The following is a 23315-nucleotide window of genomic DNA, read 5'->3' on the forward strand; positions in this document are numbered from 1 at the left end:
TCATAATATCCTGTGTCATGTTATGTCCTACACTTATAATAAGAACGCATAAGATATAATAAGAAGGCATAACATAAGATATTACAGTATTTAACGTCCTGTTGGTAGGATATACGTGCTTTCAGTTCATCCTATTTATTTTCCAGCGATTGAACGTTAGCTAGCAGGGCGGAAGGAAAAGGCAGTTCTGATGTCCAGAAGCTCTTTTCGGTCATAAGAGATGGTAGCAGCAACATTATGTACAAAACAGGTTACGAACAACGCAATTTTTTAAAATAGCATGGATGGTTAAGAGCCGATAAAACGGCAGCCATCCCGTCAGGCACCATCTTTAATCATGTCACTCCTTTTTAAAAATGTTTCATTTAACCTTTAGTTAACTAGGCAAGTCAGTTAAGAACAAATTCTTATTTACAATGGCGGCCTACACTGGCCAAACCAAAACCAGGCTGGTCCAACTGTGTGCCGCCCTGTGGCACTCCCAATCACGTCCGGATGTGATACAGCCCAGGATCGAACCAGGGTCTGTAGTGACGCCTTTAGCACTTAGAGGTAGTGCCTTACACTGCTGCACCTTAGACCGCTGCGCCACTTCTCAGTAAAAGGCACATGACAGCCCACTTGGAGTTTGTCAAAAGGCACCTAAAGGACTCTCTGACCATGAGAAATAAGATTCTCTGGTCTGATGAAACCAAGCTTGAACTCTTTGGCCTGAATGCCAAGTGTCACGTCTGGAGAAAACCTGACACCATCATGGTGTGGCAGTATCATGCTGTGGGGATGTTTTTCAGTGGCAGGGACTGGGAGACTAGTCAGGATCAAGGGAAACATGAACGAAGCAAAGTACAGAGAGATCCTTGATGAAAACCTGCTCCAGAGTGCTCAGGATCTAAGACTGGGTTCACCTTCCAGTAGGTCAACAACCCTAAGCACACAGCCAAGACAACACAGGAGTGGCTTCGGGACAAGTCTCTGAATGTCCTTGAGTGGCCCAGCCAGAGCCAGGACTTGAACCCGATCTAACATCTCTGGAAAGACCTGAAAATAGAATTGCCGCGACGCTCCCCATCCAACCTGACAGACCTTGAGGGGATCTGCAGAGAAGATTGGGAGAAACTCCCCAAATACAGGTGTTTTTTATTTATTTTATTTTATTTCACCTTTTTTTAACCAGGTAGGCTAGTTGAGAACAAGTTCTCATTTGCAACTACGACATTGGCCAAGATAAAGCAAAGCAGTTCGACACACACAACAACACAGAGTTACACATGGAATAAACAAACATACAATCAATAATACAGTAGAAAAGTCTATATACAGCATGTGCAAATGAGGTAGGATAAGAGAGGTAAGGCAATAAATAGGCCATGGTGGCAAAGTAATTACAATATAGCAATTAAATACTGGAATGGTAGGATGTGCAGAAGATGAAATGTGCAAGTAGAGATACTGGGGTGCAATGGAGCAAGATGAATAAATAAATAAATACAGTATGGGGGTGAGTTAGATTGGATTGGCAATGTACAGGTTCAGTGATCTGTGAGCTGCTCTGACAGCTGGTGCTTAAAGCTAGTGAGGGAGGTAAAGAGTCTCCAGCTTCAGAGATATTTGCAGTTCGTTCCAGTCTTTGGCAACAGGGAACTGGAAGGAGAGGCGGCCAAAGGAAGAATTGGCTTTGGGGGTGACCAGTGAGATATACCTGCTGGAGCGTGTTCTACGGGTGGGTGCTGCTATGGTGACCAGTGAGCTGAGATAAAGTGGGGCTTTACCTAGCAAAGACTTATAAATGACCTGGAGCCAGTGGGTTTGGCGACGAGTATGAAGCGAGGGCCAGCCAACGAGATCGTACAGGTCGCAGTGGTGGGTAGTGTATGGGGCTTCGGTGACAAAACGGATGGCACTTTGGAAGACTGCATCCGATTTGTTGAGTAGAGTGTTGGAGGCTGTTTTGTAAATGACATCGCCGAAGTCAAGGATTGGTAGGATGGTCAGTTTTACGAGGGTATGTTTGGCAGCATGAGTGAAGGATGCTTTGTGTGAAATAAGAAGCTGATTCTAGATTTAATTTTGGATTGGAGATGTTTAATGTGAGTCTGGAAGGAGAGTTTACAGTCTAACCAGACACCTAGGTATTTGTAGTTGTCCACATATTCTAAGTCAGAACCGTCCAGAGTAGTGATTCTGGACAGGCGGGCTGGTGCGGGCAGCGATCGGTTGAAGAGCATGCATTTAGTTTTACTTGCATTTAAGAGCAGTTGGAGGCCACGGAAGGAGAGTTGTATGGCATTGAAGCTCATCTGGAGGTTAGCTAACACAGTGTCCAACGAAGGGCCAGAGGTATACAGAATGGTGTCGTCTGCGTAGAGGTGGATCAAAGAATCACCAGCAGCGAGTGCGACATCATTGATGTATACAGAGAAGAGATTCGGCCCGAGAATTGAACCCGGTGGCACCCCCATAGAGACTGCCGGACAACAGGCCCTCCGATTTGACATACTGAACTCTATCGGAGAAGTAGTTGGTGAACCGAGCGAGGCAATCATTTGAGAAACCAAGGCTTTTGAGTCTGCCAATAAGAATGATGTGATTGACAGAGTCGAAAGCCTTAGCCAGGTCGATGAATACGGCTGCACAGTAATGTCTCTTTTCGATAGCGGTTAGGATATCATTTAGGACCTTGAGCGTGACTGAGGTGCACCCTGAAACCAGCTCTGAAATCAGATTGCATTGCGGAGAAGGTACGGTGAGATTCGAAATGGTTGGTAATCTGTTTGTTAACTTGGCTTTCAAAGACCTTGGCTTTCAAAGACCTTGGCTTTCAAAGACCAGTGTCACCAGCAAAGCACCCCCACACCATCACACCTCCTTCTCCATGCTTAATGGTGGGAACCACACATGTGGAGATCATCCGTTCACCTACTCTGCGTCTCACAAAGACACGGCGGTTGGAACCAAAAATCTCCAATTTGGACTCATCGGACCAAAGGACAGATTTCGACAGGTCTATTGTCCATTGCTCGTGTTTATTGGCCCAAACAAGTCTCTTCATCTTATTGGTGTGCTTTAGTAGTGGTTTCTTTGCATAAATTCGACCATGAAGGCCTGATTCATGCAGTCTCCTCTGAACAGTTGATGTTGAGATGTGTCTGTTACTTGAACTCTGTGAAGCATTTATTTGGGCTGCAATTTCTGAGGCTGGTAACTCGAATGAACGTATCCTTTGCAGCAGAGGTAACTCTGGGTCTTCCTTTCCTTTGGCGGTCCTCATGAGAGCCAGTTTCATCATAGCACTTGATGGTTTTTGCGACTTCACTTGAAGAAACTTTAGAAGTGTCACGTTCTGACCTTTATTTCCTTTGTTTTGTATTTATTTAGTATGGTCAGGGCGTGAGTTGGGTGGGCAGTCTATGTTTGTTTTTCTATGTTTTGGGGTATTTCTATGTTTCAGCCTAGTATGGTTCTCAATCAGAGGCAGGTGTCATTCGTTGTCTCTGATTGAGAATCATACTTAGGTAGCCTGGGTTTCACTGTGTGTTTGTGGGTGATTGTTCCTGTCTCTGTGTTTTGCACCAGATAGGGCTGTTTTTGGTTTTCCACGTTTATTGTTTTGTAGTGTTCATGTTTATCTGTTTTTATTAAACATGAATCAATATAACCACGCTGCGTTTTGGTCCTCCTCTACTTCACCACAGGAAAACCCTTACAGGAAGTTCTTGTCTTAAAGTAATCTGTCGTTAGACTGTCGTTTCTCTTTGCTTATTTGAGCTGTTCTTGCCATAATATGAACTTGGTATTTTACCAATTAGGGCTAGCTTCTGTGTACCATCCCTTCTTTGTCACAAAACAACGAATTGGCTTAAACGCATAAAGAAGGAAAGAAATTCCACAAATTAACTTTTAACAAGGCACACCTGTTAATTGAATTGCATTCCAGGTGACTACCTCATGAAGCTGGTTGAGAGAATGCCAAGAGTGTACAAAGTTGTCATCAAGGCAAAGAGTGGATACTTTGAAGAATCTCAAATATAAAATATATTTTGATTTGTTTAACACTTTTTTTGTTTCCCACTTGATTCCATATGTGTTATTTTGTAGTTTTGATGTCTTCACTATTATTATACAATGTAGAACATATTTAAAAAGAAAGAAAAACCCTTGAATGAGTAGGTGTGTCCAAACTTTTGACTGGTACTGTATAGTTGTATTGTATTTTTTGTATTTTGTGATATTTGCTGTATTTTAAATGCAATTTTCAAATTGTATTGCACTGTAATCAGAATGGTGTCGATATTATTGTGTAGTTTATCTAATAATCACTGATTAAAATACAATTAATTACCAATCCATCCGTGTTCTTGCATAAACTTAACCGCATTTAAAGAGCATTGGGATGCCATGATTCTCTCCACCTCGAAAGAACATAGGCATAGACCAGGGGGGGTGTGTGTTATAGGGTAGACCTATAACCTGTAATAAACAACTTGTGGGATATTGGGTTATCCACCAGTATACCACCCTGCATCCCACTGCAGGCTTGCCTCTGAACCTGAGCAGAGTCTGTCCTGGTCAGTGCATGGATGGGAGACCAGATGCTGCTGGATATGGTGTTGGAGGTTCAGTATGGGGCACTCTTCCCTCTGGTCTAAGGAGAACCCAATGCCTCAGGGCAGTGAAGTTCACATTGCCCTGCATAGGGTGCAGTCTTTCGGATGGGGCTTTAAAACGGGCGTCCTGACTCTCTGTGGTCACTAATGATCCCTTGGCACTTATACTAAGAGTAAGGGTATTAACCCTGGTGTCCTGGCTAAATTCCCAATGTGGCACCCATGGCCTCCTAATCATCCCGAGCTTCCAAATGTCTCATTCATCCACTCTCCTCCCAGTGGAAACTCTTCCCCAGGTTGTTGCTGTAAAAGATAGTACATTCTCAGTCATCTTACCTGATAATAAGGGTATTTAAATAAATCTGTCTGTCTGAACCAATTGTAGATGCTTGACTCATTTTTGACTCATCAGCTGTCAGAGCAGCTTACAGATCACTGCACCTGTACACTAACTCTAAAAAGTTCTGGGACACTGTAAAGTCCATGGAGAATAAGAACACCTCCTCCCAGCTGCCCACTGCACTGAAGATAGGAAACACTGTCACCACTGATAAATCCACCATAATTGAGAATTTCAATAAGCATTTTTCTACGGCTGGCCATGCTTTCCACCTGGCAACTCCTACCCCGGTCAACAGCACTGCACCCCCAACAGCAACTCGCCCAAGCCTTCCCCATTTCTCCTTCTCCCAAATCCATTCAGCTGAAGTTCTGAAAGAGCTGAAAAATCTGGACCCCTACAAATCAGCCGGGCTAGACAATCTGGACCCTTTCTTTCTAAAATTATCTGCCGAAATTGTTGCCACCCCTATTACTAGCCTGTTCAACCTCTCTTTCGTGTCATCTGAGATTCCCAAAGATTGGAAAGCAGCTGCGGTCATCCCCCTCTTCAAAGGGGGGGACACTCTTGACCCAAACTGCTACAGACCTATATCTATCCTACCATGCCTTTCTAAGGTCTTCGAAAGCCAAGTCAACAAACAGATTACCGACCATTTCGAATCTCACCATACCTTCTCTGCTATGCCATCTGGTTTCAGAGCTGGTCATGGGTGCACCTCAGCCACGCTCAAGGTCCTAAACGATATCTTAACCGCCATCGATAAGAAACATTACTGTGCAGCCGTATTCATTGATCTGGCCAAGGCTTTCGACTCTGTCAACCACCACATCCTCATCGGCAGACTCGACAGCCTTGGTTTCTCAAATGATTGCCTCGCCTGGTTCACCAACTACTTCTCTGATAGAGTTCAGTGTGTCAAATCGGAGGGTCTGCTGTCCGGACCTCTGGCAGTCTCTATGGGGGTGCCACAGGGTTCAATTCTTGGACCGACTCTCTTCTCTGTATACATCAATGATGTCGCTCTTGCTGCTGGTGAGTCTCTGATCCACCTCTACGCAGACGACACCATTCTGTATACTTCCGGCCCTTCTTTGGACACTGTGTTAACAACCCTCCAGGCAAGCTTCAATGCCATACAACTCTCCTTCCGTGGCCTCCAATTGCTCTTAAATACAAGTAAAACTAAATGCATGCTCTTCAACCGATCGCTACCTGCACCTACCCGCCTGTCCAACATCACTACTCTGGACGGCTCTGACTTAGAATACGTGGACAACTACAAATACTTAGGTGTCTGGTTAGACTGTAAACTCTCCTTACAGACCCATATCAAACATCTCCAATCCAAAGTTAAATCTAGAATTGGCTTCCTATTTCGCAACAAAGCATCCTTCACTCATGCTGCCAAACATACCCTTGTAAAATTGACCATCCTACCAATCCTCGACTTTGGCGATGTCATTTACAAAATAGCCTCCAATACCCTACTCAACAAATTGGATGCAGTCTATCACAGTGCAATCCGTTTTGTCACCAAAGCCCCATATACTACCCACCATTGCGACCTGTACGCTCTCGTTGGCTGGCCCTCGCTTCATACTCGTCGCCAAACCCACTGGCTCCATGTCATCTACAAGACCCTGCTAGGTAAAGTCCCCCTTATCTCAGCTCGCTGGTCACCATAGCATCTCCCACCTGTAGCACACGCTCCAGCAGGTATATCTCTTGTCACCCCCAAAACCAATTCTTTCTTTGGCCGCCTCTCCTTCCAGTTCTCTGCTGCCAATGACTGGAACGAACTACAAAAATCTCTTAAATTGGAAACACTTATCTCCCTCACTAGCTTTAAGCACCAACTGTCAGAGCATCTTACAGATTACTGCACCTGTACATAGCCCACCTATAATTTAGCCCAAACAACTACCTCTTTCCCAACTGTATTTAATTTATTTATTTATTTTGCTCCTTTGCACCCCATTATTTTTATTTCTACTTTGCACATTCTTCCATTGCAAAACTACCATTCCAGTGTTTTACTTGCTATATTGTATTTACTTTGCCACCATGGCCTTTTTTGCCTTTACCTCCCTTCTCACCTAATTTGCTCACATTGTATATAGACTTGTTTTTTTACTGTATTATTGACTGTATGTTTGTTTTACTCCATGTGTAACTCTGTGTCGTTGTATGTGTCGAACTGCTTTGCTTTATCTTGGCCAGGTCGCAATTGTAAATGAGAACTTGTTCTCAACTTGCTTACCTGGTTAAATAAAGGTGAAATAAAATAAATAAAATAAAACCTGTACATAGCCCATCTGTAAACAGCCCATCTACCTACCTCATCCCCATACTGGTATTTATTTATTTTGCTCCTTTGCACCCCAGTATCTCTACTTGCACATTCATCTTCTGCCGATCTACCATTCCATTGTTTAATTGTAATTACTTCGCCACCATGGCCTATTTATTTCCTTAACTTACCTCATTTGCACTCACTGTATATAGACTTTTTGTTTTCTTTTGTTCTACTGTATTATTGACTGTATGGTTTGTTTATTCCATGTGTAACTCTGTGTTGTTGTATGTGTCGAATTGCTATGCTTTATCTTGGCCAGGTCGCAGTTGCAAATGAGAACTTGTTCTCAATTAAATAAAGGTGAAATAATTCAAATTAAAAAAAAGTGTGTTTATTTGAGCTCATGGCCTTGGGCAGTGGTGGAAAAAGGACTCAATTGTCATACTTGAGTGAAAGTAAAGACACCTTAATAGAAAATTACTCAAGTAAAAGTGAAAGTCACCCAGTAAAATACTCCTTGAGTAAAAGTCTAAAAGTATTTGGTTTTAAATATACTTAAGTATCAAAAGAAAATGGAATTGCTAAAATATACTTAAGTATCAAAAGTAAATATAAAAGTATAAATCCTTTAAAATTCATCATATTTAACAAACCAGATGGCACAATTTAGTTTTTATGTTTATTGACAAGTGTGTGAATTGAACCATTTTCCTGTCAAAATGTAACGAGTACTTTTGGGTGTCAGGGAAAATGTATGAAGTAAAAAGTACATTATTTGCTTTAGGAATGTAGAAGTAAAAGTTGGCAAAAATATAAATAGTAAAGTACAGATACTCCAAAAAACTACTTCAGTAGTACTTCAAAGTAGTTTTACTTTTACGAGCTCACAGAACAGGGCTCCGGGCAGCCGAGCGGAAATGGAGGAAAACTCGCCTCCCTGCGGACCTGGCATCCTTTCACTCCCTCCTCTCTACATTTTCCTCTTCTGTCTCTGCTGCTAAAGCCACTTTCTACCACTCTAAATTCCAAGCATCTGCCTCTAACCCTAGGAAGCTCTTTGCCACCTTCTCCTCCCTCCTGAATCCTCCTCCCCCTCCCCCCCCCTCCTCCCTCTCTGCAGATGACTTCGTCAACCATTTTGAAAAGAAGGTCGACGACATCCGATCCTCGTTTGCTAAGTCAAACGACACCGCTGGTTCTGCTCACACTGCCCTACCCTGTGCTCTGACCTCTTTCTCCCCTCTCTCTCCAGATGAAATCTCGCGTCTTGTGACGGCCGGCCGCCCAACAACCTGCCCGCTTGACCCTATTCCCTCCTCTCTTCTCCAGACCATTTCCGGACATCTTCTCCCTTACCTCACCTCGCTCATCAACTCATCCCTGACCGCTGGCTACGTCCCTTCTGTCTTCAAGAGAGCGAGAGTCGCACCCCTTCTGAAAAAACCTACACTCGATCCCTCCGATGTCAACAACTACAGACCAGTATCCCTTCTTTCTTTTCTCTCCAAAACTCTTGAACGTGCCGTCCTTGGCCAGCTCTCCCGCTATCTCTCTCAGAATGACCTTCTTGATCCAAATCAGTCAGGTTTCAAGACTAGTCATTCAACTGAGACTGCTCTTCTCTGTATCACGGAGGCCCTCCGCACTGCTAAAGCTAACTCTCTCTCCTCTGCTCTCATCCTTCTAGACCTATCGGCTGCCTTCGATACTGTGAACCAATCAGATCCTCCTCTCCACCCTCTCCGAGTTGGGCATCTCCGGCGCGGCCCACGCTTGGATTGCGTCCTACCTGACAGGTCGCTCCTACCAGGTGGCGTGGCGAGAATCTGTCTCCTCACCACGCGCTCTCACCACTGGCGTCCCCCAGGGCTCTGTTCTAGGCCCTCTCCTATTCTCGCTATACACCAAGTCACTTGGCTCTGTCATAACCTCACATGGTCTCTCCTATCATTGCTATGCAGACGACACACAATTAATCTTCTCCTTTCCCCCTTCTGATGACCAGGTGGCGAATCGCATCTCTGCATGTCTGGCAGACATATCAGTGTGGATGACGGATCACCACCTCAAGCTGAACCTCGGCAAGACGGAGCTGCTCTTCCTCCCGGGAAGGACTGCCCATTCCATGATCTCGCCATCACGGTTGACAACTCCATTGTGTCCTCCTCCCAGAGCGCTAAGAACCTTGGCGTGATCCTGGACAACACCCTGTCGTTCTCAACTAACATCAAGGCGGTGGCCCGTTCTTGTAGGTTCATGCTCTACAACATCCGCAGAGTACGACCCTGCCTCACACAGGAAGCAGCGCAGGTCCTAATCCAGGCACTTGTCATCTCCCGTCTGGATTACTGCAACTCGCTGTTGGCTGGGCTCCCTGCCTGTGCCATTAAACCCCTACAACTCATCCAGAACGCCGCAGCCCGTCTGGTGTTCAACCTTCCCAAGTTCTCTCACGTCACCCCGCTCCTCCGCTCTCTCCACTGGCTTCCAGTTGAAGCTCGCATCCGCTACAAGACCATGGTGCTTGCCTACGGAGCTGTGAGGGGAACGGCACCTCAGTACCTCCAGGCTCTGATCAGGCCCTACACCCAAACAAGGGCACTGCGTTCATCCACCTCTGGCCTGCTCGCCTCCCTACCACTGAGGAAGTACAGTTCCTGCGCAGCCCAGTCAAAACTGTTCGCTGCTCTGGCCCCCCAATGGTGGAACAAACTCCCTCACGACGCCAGGACAGCGGAGTCAATCACCACCTTCCGGAGACACCTGAAACCCCACCTTTTTCAGGAATACCTAGGATAGGATAAAGTAATCCTTCTCACCCCCCACCTTAAAATATTTAGATGCACTATTGTAAAGTGGCTGTTCCACTGGATGTCTTAAGGTGAACGCACCAATTTGTAAGTCGCTCTGGATAAGAGCGTCTGCTAAATGACTTAAATGTAATGTAAATGTTTTACTTATGTACTTAAGGCCCCCAGTGCCTAGAAAATTGTGATGAGCTGTTAACCACTCAGATCTTACTTTCTTTAGGTCAGTGGCCTACATCGACAAGGAAAATACATTTGAAATTGGTGGCCGATTTAAAAAAAAATCATGATTTGTTTCGCTTCTGGTGCGACCTGGCCGTTGTTACAATGTATCATTACGAACTGGGCTTGCAGAATGGATACATGTTTGCTTTAAATAACCACAACATTCCATTGCTGATTTCACCCAGCCGGTTAGCTCAGTCCTACTAATAACGCGAAGGTCGCGGGTACGATACAGGTACTGGCCACAGACTTTTGGTCAAAATCCCAATTTAGGCTAGGTAGATCTGAGGTTGATAATTCATTGCCTACGGGTAAACTCATGTATAGGCTAGCCTACGTCCCACTGCTGGCACATTTACAACTGACGCTTTTCCATAATGTTGAATAAAACATGTTTTGTAAACAAATGAATTAAACACACCAGATTAGGGCTACATAATAGCAGACAACCTTTCATGAAATTATTCGGAATTGTCATTAATTCAGGAAAATAGAGCTACCGGCAACTCATTTTACATTCCATCCGATAAAACAGAGTTGCTTCACTGATTTTTTTACCAAGGCGGATTACTCAAGCAAAGGCCATATGTTTAGAAACCGTCAAAACCAGAATTGCATGATCTGTGGATATACGCAAATCACAAGAGGGAGGTAGTCTAGTATGTTACCGGAAATGTTGTACGCATGTGCAAATAGTTATATCAGCTGCGTTTTTAAAATTTTACTCCTGTCAAACTGTCAATTTAGTCCAGTCTACTTTATTATTAGACGATTAACGAAATCATATTATTTAGATTGTTACTGGAATGGATGTTTGAACAACTCGGAAAGGAGTTGTCAATTTACCCGACGTTGTTTAAAAAGTAAAGTACAAGAAAAGTCCGCCTATTGTTTAGGGGAAGTCCCTCTAGGAAATCCCCTGCAGTTGTCGGAATTATTTCTTTCCAAATTCAGATGAGCCACATCCTTTAGGCTACATAGTTGACATCCTCCTCAGTCTAATTGTGAAGACATGTTGCATAAACTACGAACACGAACTCTATCGAACCAATAAGCAAAATAATTTATTAAGAAATTGATGGAATATTGAAGATTTTTCCCAATCCCCATCTATCAGAAGCAAAGGTGTTACCTCTGGAATAAGGAACATGACTGGAATAAGGAACGCGATGGATGTCCATTTGGATAATGATACACTGAAAGCAAAGATAAGGAGCTGCAATACATTGAATACTTTCTACCACGAAACTCTGCTGGAGATTGACACATTAAGTAAGAAAATCTACAAAAGGGACAATTTAATCGCAGATTTAAAGGCTAGGTTGGGCAAATACGAGAATACCTGGATCAATGTGGAAGGGTATGACCATGTTGTCATAGCACCGTCCAAATCTTTGCTGGAAAGTTTATGCAAAGAAATCTGCAAACTGAAGCAAAAATGGAAAGACACAGAAATGAATACGGCTCAGCAAGCAGAGTTGAGCCAAGAAGTGAGTAGAATTTACTGAATTGTATGTGTTCTAAATGTGTATCATGTGGAATTTAATATTTAGACTAACCCTGTGAAACATAGTTGTGCCCTACTTGAAATTTCAACGTCAATGATTAAAAACGATCCTTTATGACAGATATGTCCTTTCTTTCGTTTTCAATTGGCACATTATGAAAGAAGGGTATTTTAGGCCTACTGTAAATGGTCTTCTCTGAAAATAGCCACTAGCCTACACCATGCCTATATGCACTTGGTTTGAAACCCTAACCCTACACTAGTTCACAACTGAGGTCTATTGGAAATACTACTAATGTAGGCCTAACCAACCACCAAACTTGCCAACTAGGCTTAATGAAATGTCCCTGCTTCAAAACCACCTTGCAGTGCATAGAGGATGTTGCTATAGCAATAACCTCTCTTTTCCATTTCAATGTGTGGTGGGGGTGCAGGTGACAGTGTTGTTTCGCCTTAACTTCACGAAACAAACACAAATCTGTATCACATAAAAGTCATAATTCAATACAATTAAACATCACAAAAAGCTATATTGTCCATCAAAAATAATAATAATTTTAAAAAGTATCTTTGGAACACTCAAGCCTATTCTATTCTATTCTATTCTCTCACCCCTGAAGGAGATACAGAGGTTGCGACAGCAGCTGAGGGTGAAGGAACGAGAGCTGGAGAGTGTGACCCGTCAACCGGACCACGAGAAGGACCAGGTTATCCAGAGGCTACGCTCTGCCTTGGCCGAGAGGGACCGAGCACAGGCCACCCGTGCAGTTCTGTGCACCTCGCTGGCTGAAGAGGCCGACCAGCTCCGGGGCCAACTGGGAGCCACAGTCAGGGTGTGTCAAGAGTTACTGGGCCGACTAGAGGGAGAGAAGAAGGGAGGAGAGAGAGTGACAGAGGAGGTGAAAATGCAGCAGAAGGCAAAAGAGGTGTGTATGAAGGTTGTATAATTAAGAAATAAGGCCCAAGGAGATGTGGTATATGGCCAATATATCACGGCTTAGGTGCTGTTCTTATGCACAACGCAACACGGATTGGCCCTGGACACACCCCTTCGCCGTGGTATATTGGCCATATACCACAAACCTCCGAGGTGCCTTATTGCTATTATAAACTGGTTACCAACGTAATTAGAGCAGTAAAAATACATGTTTTGTCATACCCGTGGTATACGGTCTGATAATACCACGACTGTCAGCCAATCAACATTCAGGGTTCGACCCACCCATCTTAAAATAAGTGTGTAGTAGCATGGTTATCAAGCGCTTTTATCCAATGCAAATTATAATTAACCCCTTACACTCGTAGGAATTGGCTTATATAGATAGGACTAAATTGAAATGTTTTTAACAGAAGAAACGTGGAAAGAGTATATGCATAACCCTGGTAGCAATCAAAAGGGAACAGTTTGGAGATTATGGGAAAATAATTATTAGACTAAAGGTGATGACAAAACAGTTCATCTGACACAAGACTGAATCCAAACATTATTGTGTTGATTTTATGTGTGTTTTACATTTACTGTTCTGTTTGCCCCAATTGGGGGCGGCAGGTAGCCTAGTGGTTAGAGCGTTGGGCCAGTAACCGAAAGGTTGCTCGATCAAATCTCTGCGCTGACAAGGTAGAAATCTGTCGTTCAGCCCCTGAACAAGGCAGTTGACCCACTGTTCCTAGGCTGTCATTGTAAAATAAGAACTGACTTGCTTAGTTAAATAAATAAAATGAACTCTGAAAATACTCTGGTAGCATGATAAGGATATTCATGGTCATTTGGGGTAGGTGCAACATAAGACAAAGAAATTACAAGTGAGAAGTCCAACTGGTGTCTCCATGTGGCAACACACCTCTCCAAAGTGTGCATAGTTCCTACTTAATTTCAGTGCACGTTTATGACTCAAAGAAGAGTCTTCAACTATAAGGTGATATTTTGAGCGCTCCTAGCTGTACCGTTGAAGAACCAGAGCAAGCAGACTTGCACAGTAGTTGTTTTCTTTGGAACTCAGCCCTGGATCTCTGCCTGTACACAATTACTGTTGTTGTTTACGCATTCCAAAAATGGTCCATTTAAAATCGCAATCTGGTCAGGTGGGCATAATTTGAAAGTGTGTTCTATTGCGAACATGGCTAGCTAAGTTACGAAATATGATCTTACGGTGCTTTCACAAGGCCATTCAGAAAAGCAAATTGGCATTTTGGTGCGACTAGAATAGAATCACGAGTTCCCGGCAAATGTCTTCGCAATACACCAAGACATACTGTAACTGTACATCAGCATACTGATCATAAACGTTGGCATTGTATATTACATGAGTTCTGTGATATGAAATGGGGAAGTGCACATTTGAACTAACGGGTGTTTGGCTTGCTTGTGTGACACCAAAGTGGTAGTATAATTGTTAACGTCTCATTTTTCAAAGTACATAAGAGTACTCTTTATTGACAGCATTTCCCTCACTCAGACGACACAATTTGTGGGAGATATGGGGGTAACTTCTTGTTCATGTTCAGAACCGCCGTCAGTCAAAACCAATACTGCGCTGGGAAGCAGAGACCTTGCGCTTTGACGTCACATATAGCATGTTAGTGTACAGCCGCTGCATTCCAATTTATGTGTTTATCATCACCCAAATCCGCTATTTTGAACCCATAGAAGGGTACGAGTGTAAAGAGCTAACTCATATCCACAAACTGTATATACTGAATGTTATGTTCAGTATATGTGGCCTATGCGGGAATCGAACCCAAAAGCCCACAATCAAGCACTGAACTCCAACTGAGAGATTGGAACAGCAGTGGCTACATCCAAACAACATCCCCATCAGCAAAATACATTGAAAATACGTATGTGCTCACTGGGAAAAGCTTTTTCACTGTAACTGTCTTTCAAAACCAAAAATTTAAACCAAAAGAGGTTTGTGTACTAAAGAGTTTGGAATCTCTCTGTCTCTGCCATTATGTGCTTTTCAGCCAAGTTGTTAGTGTTTGATTCTGTTGTATTTCCAAACAGTATCATTTTGAGCTCTTTGTTTCCCCTTTTCATGGTCAGATGTCGGATAATACGGAAGCGGGTCGTGGTGACACTCTGGTCAGCAAACTCCAAGTAGAGAACCAACAGCTAAAGCAAAGAGTGGCATATGTAAGCAGGAACACACTGTAGAAACTCCCTTCTACCTACATTAAAAAATATTATAGTATACTATGGTATTCACTGTAATGTTTTTGCAGACTTTACTGGAGTATTCACTGTTAAGGACTAAAGTCTGCAAAAACACAACAGCGAATACTGTAGTATTTAATATACATGACTGTAGTATACTGTAGTATGTACAGTAGTAAACTGTTGTATATGTATACTATAGTAATTACTCTAGTGTTTTTGCAGACTGTACTAATCCAACATTGTCATAGCAAATGGGCTATCAGAACCCAAGTGGTGCAGCGGTCTAAGGCACTGCATCTCAGTGCTAGAGGTGTCACTATAGACACCCTGTTTCGAATCCAGGCTGTATCACTACACCGGCCATGATTTGGAGTCCCATAGGGCGACGCACAATTGGCCCAGCGTCGTCCAGGTTTTGCCGGTGTAGGCTGTCATTATAAAAATAAGAATTTGTTCTTAAGTGACTTGCATGGTTAAATAAAGGTTAAATATTTTATATTTTTTTGAAAGAACCAAAGTTGAACAGCCGTGTGTGTGTGTAAGAAGCTGTGTGCACAAGTGTGTGTACGTGTTTGGGACTAATGTCTCCCTCTTCCCCTCCCTCCTTCATTTTCCCAGGTGGAAGGTCTGAACTCCAAATGGCAAAAGTATGACTCGAGCAGGGAAGAGTTTGTGAGGAGCCTGTGTAAGAGGCTGAATGAGTCTAGTGCCCTGACTGCTACCTCCAGCCCTGCTCCAGGTGTGGGGCCTAGGCTAGGGCCCAGGCCTACACAAGAGCCTGGGGCTGGCCTGGGCTTGTTACCTGAGTTGGCCTCAGCCAACGCTGGGTTGCTTCAGCAGGAGATAGCCAGGCTCAACGGCCTACTGGAGGAAAAGATGAGGGACTGTGGGAGGTTGGGGAGAGAGCTGGATGAGAACAGGAGACGATACCAGGAGAGCATCCAGACGCTAGAGCAACAGGTTAGTGTGGTGTAGGATCGTCTGACACCTCTCTCTTTCTTTCTCTTTGTCTCTCTCACATTCTCTTTCTCTCTTTTTCGCTTTCTATCTCACTCTGTTTCTCCCTCTGTCTCCCCACTTTTGCCCTCCCTCTTCCTTCTCTTTCTCTCTGTACACATGAATCCACGCAGCACATAGCACAGTCTTTAAAGAAAACCCCATTGAATCCAGAAACCTCTCTCTCTTCTCTCTCACATACAGTTCTACCCTATTCAGTTGAATCAGAAACATACCCCTCTCTCTTTCTCACACACCATCACCCTTTCCCTCTCTCCTTCACAGGTTCTCATCTACACAGATGACTTTAAGTCGGAGCGGGCAGACAGGGAGAGAGCGCAGGGCAGGATCCAGGACCTGCAAGAGGAAGTATCTCAACTACAAGAGCAGCTACACACACAGGCACAGGTAAGGCCACACACACAGTCATTACTAACATACATAATATTCAAATGTGTTACAGGAGACAAAAATATCCATGAAAAGGAAGCTTTTATGTCCGTCCCCTATTTGCCATTTATTGAGGATTGATGATACAATGATATTTCGACAGACATGTTCTTCATACAGTTCGCTAACGGCTAATAAGATACTTATTTGTATTTGTTAGGGATCCCCATTAGCTGTTGCCAAGTCAGCAGCTACTCTTCCTGGGGTCCAAACACATTAAGGCACTTACATTACATATAAAACAAAGATAAAACATTACATCATATAACATTACTACACCACTACATATCTACAATACAAAATGTATAATACAACAATATTACAATATACGTGTGCTAGCACTTGTATGCGTGTGTCTGTACCTTTGTGTGTGTCTCTTCACAGTCCACGCTGTTCCATAAGGTGTATTGGTACCTGTTTTTAAAAAATCTGATTCTACTGCTTGTATCAGTTAGTGGGGCAAAAAAGTATTTAGTCAGCCACCAATTGTGCAAGTTCTCCTTCTTAAAAAGATGAGAGAGGCCTGTAATTTTCATCATAGGTACACTTCAACTATGACAGACAAAATGGAAAAAAAAAAAATCACATTGTAGGCCTCTCATCTTTTTAAGTGGGAGAACTTGCACAATTGGTGGCTGACTAAATACTTTTTTGCCCCACTGTACCTGATGTGGAATAGAGTTCCATGTAGTCATGGCTTTATGTAGTACTGTGCGCCTCCCATGGTCTGTTCTTGACTTGGGGATTGTGAAGAGACATCTGGTGGCATGTCTTGTGGGGTATGCATGGGTGTCCAAGATATGTCCTAGTAGTTTAAACAGACAGCTCGGTACATTCATGTTGTCAACACTTCTTCCAAGAACAATTACTGATGAAGTCAATCTCTCCTCGATTTTCAGCCATGAGAGATTGACATGCATATCATTAATGTTAGCTCCCAGTGTGCTTTTAAAGGCCAGCCATGCTGCCCTGTTCTGAGCCAATTGTAATTTTCCTAAGTCCCTCTTTATGGCACCTGACAACACATCTGAACAGTAGCCCAGGTGCGACAAAACTAAGGCCTGTAGGACCTTCCTTGTCGATAGTGGTGTTAAGGTAGAGCAGCACTTTAGCCTTCTCCCCATCTTAGCTACTGTTGTATCAATATGTTTTGACCATGACAGTTTACAATCCAGGGTTACTCCAAGCAGTTTAGTCACCCCATTTCCACATTATTCATTACAAGATTTAGTTGAGGTTTAGGGTTTAGTGAATGATTTGTCCCAAATACAATGCTTTTAGTTTTAGAAATATTTAGGACTAACTTATTCCTTGCCACCCATTCTGAAATGCACTGCAGCTCTTTGTTAAGTGTTGCAGTCATTTCAGTCGCTGTAGTAGCTGATGTGTATAGTGTTGAGTCATCCACATACATAGACGCACTGGCTTTACATGTCATTAGTAAAGATTGAAAAAATTGCCAGTTATAATTGTAATGGTTTAGCAGATAATAAGAAAAGACAATCAGTATTTACCTGGCTAAAAGAGAAGGAATGTAATATCTATTGTTTACAGGAAACCCATTCAACAGTTTTAGATGAAGTTTTGTGGAAAAAGAACTGGGGAGGCGCGAAATATACTTCTCCCATGAGCAAAGAAATTCAAAAGGGGTGATGGTTTTAATTAACAATAATTTTGATCCAAATGTGCAAATTGTCAAAACAGATCCTCAAGGTAGATGGATTATTTGAAATATGTTATTGGACAATAAACAGATATGGCTTATTAACCTATATGGTCCAAATAATGATGATCCAAGCTTCTTTGAAAATATATATAAGAATTTATCAACTCTACAAGCAACACTAGACTCTATTATTATGGTGGGAGATTTTAATACGGTCTTAAATACCTCTATGGACCGGAAAGAAAATCACACTACAAACTATCACCCCCAGGCACTTAAGGAAATCATGAATGTCATGGATATATTTGAATTAGTGGATATATGGAGACTTAAATACCCTGACCTAGTGAGATATACATGGCGGAGGCTTAATCAAGCTAGTCGCCTTGACTACTTTCTTATACCATTCTCTCTGGCACCAAAAGCTTTAAAAGTTTTGATAGGGGACTGACTGCGGTCGAATCATCACATATTGGCATATATATTACTCTTACAGAATTTCCACGTGTGCGAGTATATTGGAAATTTAATCAAAGCCTACTAGATGATAAATTGTTTAGAACTAGGACTGACTTTTTTAGACATAACATAGGTACAGCAGATCCCCTTACTGTGTGGGACACTTTATTATATTTAAAAAATGGGAGACCTCTTACACTTCAGTGTTGTGATGCAAAAATCCTAGCAAAATGCTTGGCACATAGAATTAAGAAAGTATTGTCAGATATTATTCATCCTAATTTTTTTACATGGACGACACATTGGAGATAATATAAAACAAGTACTGGAAACAATAGAACACTATGAAATATTGGGGACACCAGGCCTGGTTTTCATAGCTGATTTTGAAAAGGCTTTTGATAAAGTACTACTGGAGTTTATATATAAATGCCTAGAACATTTCAATTTTGGGGAATCTCTTATAAAATGGGTTAAGGTTATGTATAGTAACCCTAGGTGTAAAATAGTAAATAATGGCTACATCTCAGAATGTTTTAAACTATCTAGAGGAGTTAAGCAAGGTTGTCCACTATCGGCATATCTATTTATTATTGGCATCGAAATGTTAGCTGTTAAAATTAGATCAAACAATAATATTAAAGGATTAGAAATCCGTGGCCTAAGATCTAAGGTGTCATTGTACGCTGATGATTCATGTTTTCTTTTAAAACCACAATTAGTCTCTCCACGGCCTCTTAGAGGATCTAGATACTTTTGCTATCCTCTCTGGATTAAAACCAAATCATGATAAATGTACAATATTACGTATTGGATCACTAAAAAATGCACATTTTACATTATCATGTAGTTTACCAATTAAATGGTCTGACGGAGATGTGGACATATTCTGTATTTTTATTTTTTAAACAAGCCTTAGAAAGTTGGTTGCAATTTCAGTTTAATCCACCTGAAAGGGCAGAACAAATAGTACAACAAATATTGTGGTTAAATTAAAATTATACTTAATTGCAACAACAAAAAACTGTATTTATCGAAGAAAAAAAAAGTATAATTTTAGTGAATGATTTCATAAATAGGACTGGTGGAGTTATGTCACACATGCAGCTAACACAGACATATGGAAATGTATGCTCTACCCAAAATTACAACCAATTAATTGCAGCATTACCATAAAAATGGAAGAGGCAAGTAGAAGGGGAAAAAAGTAAGGAACTTGTATGTCGTCCCTGTATTAAAGAACATAAATGGTTAAAGAAAAGTGTGATAAATAAAAACATATACCAATTAATTTAAGGACCAAAAAACTGACAGCTGTGCCATATAAATGGCAAAATAGAGATTTTCGATGTACCCATTCCATGGCACATGGTTTATGAATTGATACGCAAAACAACGCCAGATTCAAAACTTTACATTTTTAAATTTAAATTACTATACAAATTTCTTGCAACTAATAGAATGTTATATATATGGGGGATACAATCTTCCCAGCTCTGTAGATTCTGCTGTGAGGAGGCAGAGTCATTCGATAATTTATTTTGGTATTGTCCATATGTAGCTCGTTTTTGGTCACAGGTCCAGGAATGGCTGAAGAATTGCAACATTTGCCTAGAACTAACGCTACAGATGTGAAAAGCCATAGTCAATCAATCAATAATATAATAATTATTTTAGCACATTTTTTAAAATTTTATTTACAATCTGTAGAAGCTATGAGAATAGGAAGGCTCAATTATTTTGTGAAGCATCACAGCACAGTTGAAAAATATATGGCAAATAGAAATCCGAAATGGGTGATGTTGAGAGATAGATGGGAGGGGTTGAATGGAGCTGAAGGGTGGGACTAATAACAAGATAACCAATGTAAAACATACGGGATCTGTAAAATGTATATAGCATAGTTACAAATAGAAATCAAACTGGATGGACATCAGAAATAGAGGAAGGACTAAGAACAAACAAGAGAGAACTATTGTAAAGTAGACTGTGTATGTAAAATGTGTATAATACGTATACATTGAAGGTAAAAGCAGAAGTGTTTATTAGTTTACTCCAATTGGGGGATCGGCGGTAGGGTTTGCGGGGAATAATAATAAAGGTATATTCTTTAAAAAAAGTATGTATGTCTATATATCTATGTGTATGTATATATGTGTATATGTATGCATGCGTGTATGGATATATATATATTTACCCAAAAATGATGGGGGATTGGAAATGATGCAGACAATTACATTGGAAGCAACATTCTTTCAGCAATATTAAGCTGATCCACCCCTTAAAAAAAAAGATTGAAAAATTCCTGATTCTACCTGGATTATGTTGGAGAGCTTTCCATTAAAGACCAACCTCTGTTCTGTTAGACAGGTAAATCTTTATCCACAATATAGCAGGGGGTGTAAAGTTATAACACATACGTTTTTCCAATAGCAGACTATGATTGATAATGTCAAAAGCAGCACTGAAGTCTAACAAAACAGCCCTCACAATATTTGTATCATCAATTTCTCTCAGCCAATCATCAGTCATTTGTGTAAATGCTCTGCTTGTTGAATGTCCTTTCTTATAAGCGTGCTGGAAGTCTGTTGTCAGCTTGTTTACTGTAAAATAGCATTGTATCAGGTCAAACACAATTTTTTCCAAAAGTTTACTAAGGGTTGGTAACAGGCTGATTGGTCAGCCATCACATTAGGGAACAACAAAGGGCACTTTCCTAAAATAATAATAATGATATAGTGATGGGAGGAACACTTTTACTCATGATCATCATTCATTTCTATTCCAGAGCCCTACTAGAGATGTCGACTCCACGTTCCGAGTCCATATGGGACACCGGATCTCCCCACGTATGAGCACGGACTTGGCCGAACCACTGCTGAGGAACAGCGTTGATCCACCTGCGACAAAACTTCAAAGTGGGACATCGCCTGGGGCGGCGTCGGCGGTATTAGCACCCAGTCCCACCTGGACAAAGTGTCAGGGTTCGTCGGATCTCCAATGCCCAGGATGCTTCACCACGTATGATGACGCACATGCGGTGGAGTACCTCAATCACTGTGAGGAGTGTGCCAGACTATGAGCTCCGGCGTGAAGTTTCCTCTAGGTACAGATATAGGATCAGCTTCCGTTCCCCAAACAAAACCATAAAGTGGGGAAAATGCTAAACTGACCCAAGATCAGTGTCTAGGGGCAACTTTGCCCTACTCCCAAGCTATGAGTTACTACCCCGCCCACCCCACTGGGGTGTTAAGACAAATATCACTAACTGATGATAATTGAGCACTGAAGAAAAAGCACTACATTCACCCTAAGAAGGGTTGGGACCGGGGAGCTTAGAAAACTGACTAGCTGTGTTCATTAGGCACTAAAATGGAAGAAAACGGACTGAAACAGGGAGGTACTACCTGGGCTTCAGACGCTACCATGTTTTTTGGTTGTTAAAGGACAGAATCTAATAGATTATCGATGCAGAGTTGGAATGTCAGTACTAGCTTGGTGGTCGTAGTGGGAGAAATATCGGTAGAACTTTATTTTACAGTACATAAAAGACCAGGTATTTACCAGGAAACTACATGGTGAAATGATAACACAGTAATGACTTTGAATGACCTGTTTGTTTCTTTCGGATTCGTAACAACAAACACCACTGGCCACCATTTGAATGGGTTGAGCTCCTAGTAGGTACCTGATAAATACCAGTGGAAAAAGTACGTGTGTAAAATAAAGTTTTTGTGAAATAGCTTTGGTTTGGCAAGCCGAAGCGATTTCCAGTGCAAAGCCACTCATGTTTGACTACATGATCCATGTCAACTATCACATGATACTGCATGGGTGTGTTTCTGATTGCGTGGTCTGTAGAAAATCTAGATGGAAAATTGGATGTTAATTGCAATATTTGAATGTCACAAACCTCAATTCAATATTCCGGCATCAAATTGTTAATCTGTTGCACTTTCCTAACCTGTTTACCAAAGTAATCGTTAATGTACAGATGCATTTATTGGATTTGAAATGCATACGCTTCTTTCTGGTTTAAGATAATGTATGAACGTTGCCTTTCGTTACCATGGTGCTATTTGTTGTACTGTATATTTTGATGTTGTTGACATGTTTTGTGTAAGTAATCTATTTTCAATTGAACCTATATATATTCACCTATGTGCCTGGAAATATGTATTCACAGTATTATATACGATTGAATATTTATTTGCTATTATTGGGGCTTTTTCAAATTGGCAAATCTTTACCGTGCTGGGTCAAAATGAACATCGCCATCATGTTTTGAGGTGTCGTCTGAATCCTGGCACACCAAAGTAGTATGTTTCCCACATCCTGGTAAGATAAGACAGTGTGGGAGACAAATTCTCCATAACATGGCACCTTAAAAAAAAAGTGCCATTTCAGATCTGACATTTGAAACTACATTAGTAGAAATTACCTCTGAACTGACAAGTTTTATTTTTCTAGAAGCCATTGATTTATAAACATGTGATTATCTGTTTTAACCTGTTTAATGGAAAGGATATTTTTGTAATAAAAAAAACTGTTGTTTGACCAATCATGTGGAGTGTTTGTGATACAAACCAGGCAACATCTCAGCTTGAGGAACTGTTGCTGGATTTTTGTTTGCTTGGTGGATAACTGCTTGTCAAATTATAGTTTGGGGTGCAGAGTCAGGAGGAGTGAGGGTGTGAGACAGCGAGAGGCTCTGACCATAGATTAACCATTGAAACTCAGGTCCCACAGGACCCAAAGTGTGTGTGTGCATGTGTCCGCACGTCTGTATCTGCATTCGTGTGTGT

At 41.8% G+C, this 23315-nt stretch overlaps 1 protein-coding gene across 2 annotated transcripts; it reads left to right on the forward strand.

Annotated features, from left to right (window-relative positions):
* Positions 1-10975: 10975 nt before the first annotated feature.
* LOC115145802 (TNFAIP3-interacting protein 2-like) lies at positions 10976-23071 on the forward strand. Of its 2 annotated transcripts, XM_029687342.2 has the most exons (6): positions 10985-11765; positions 12403-12708; positions 14826-14915; positions 15558-15899; positions 16221-16343; positions 21299-23071. In XM_029687342.2, the coding sequence occupies exons 1-6, from the start codon at positions 11424-11426 to the stop codon at positions 21590-21592; spliced, it is 1497 nt and encodes a 498-aa protein (XP_029543202.1). In that variant the 5' UTR covers positions 10985-11423; the 3' UTR covers positions 21593-23071. The 2 variants fall into 2 exon arrangements, with proteins under 2 accessions (XP_029543203.1, XP_029543202.1); XM_029687343.2 differs by lacking the exon at positions 21299-23071 and having other exon boundaries at positions 10976-11765; positions 16070-16313.
* Positions 23072-23315: the final 244 nt, after the last annotated feature.

This window comes from Oncorhynchus nerka, linkage group LG18 (genome assembly GCF_034236695.1).
Source record: "Oncorhynchus nerka isolate Pitt River linkage group LG18, Oner_Uvic_2.0, whole genome shotgun sequence".
Taxonomy (NCBI): domain Eukaryota; kingdom Metazoa; phylum Chordata; class Actinopteri; order Salmoniformes; family Salmonidae; genus Oncorhynchus; species Oncorhynchus nerka.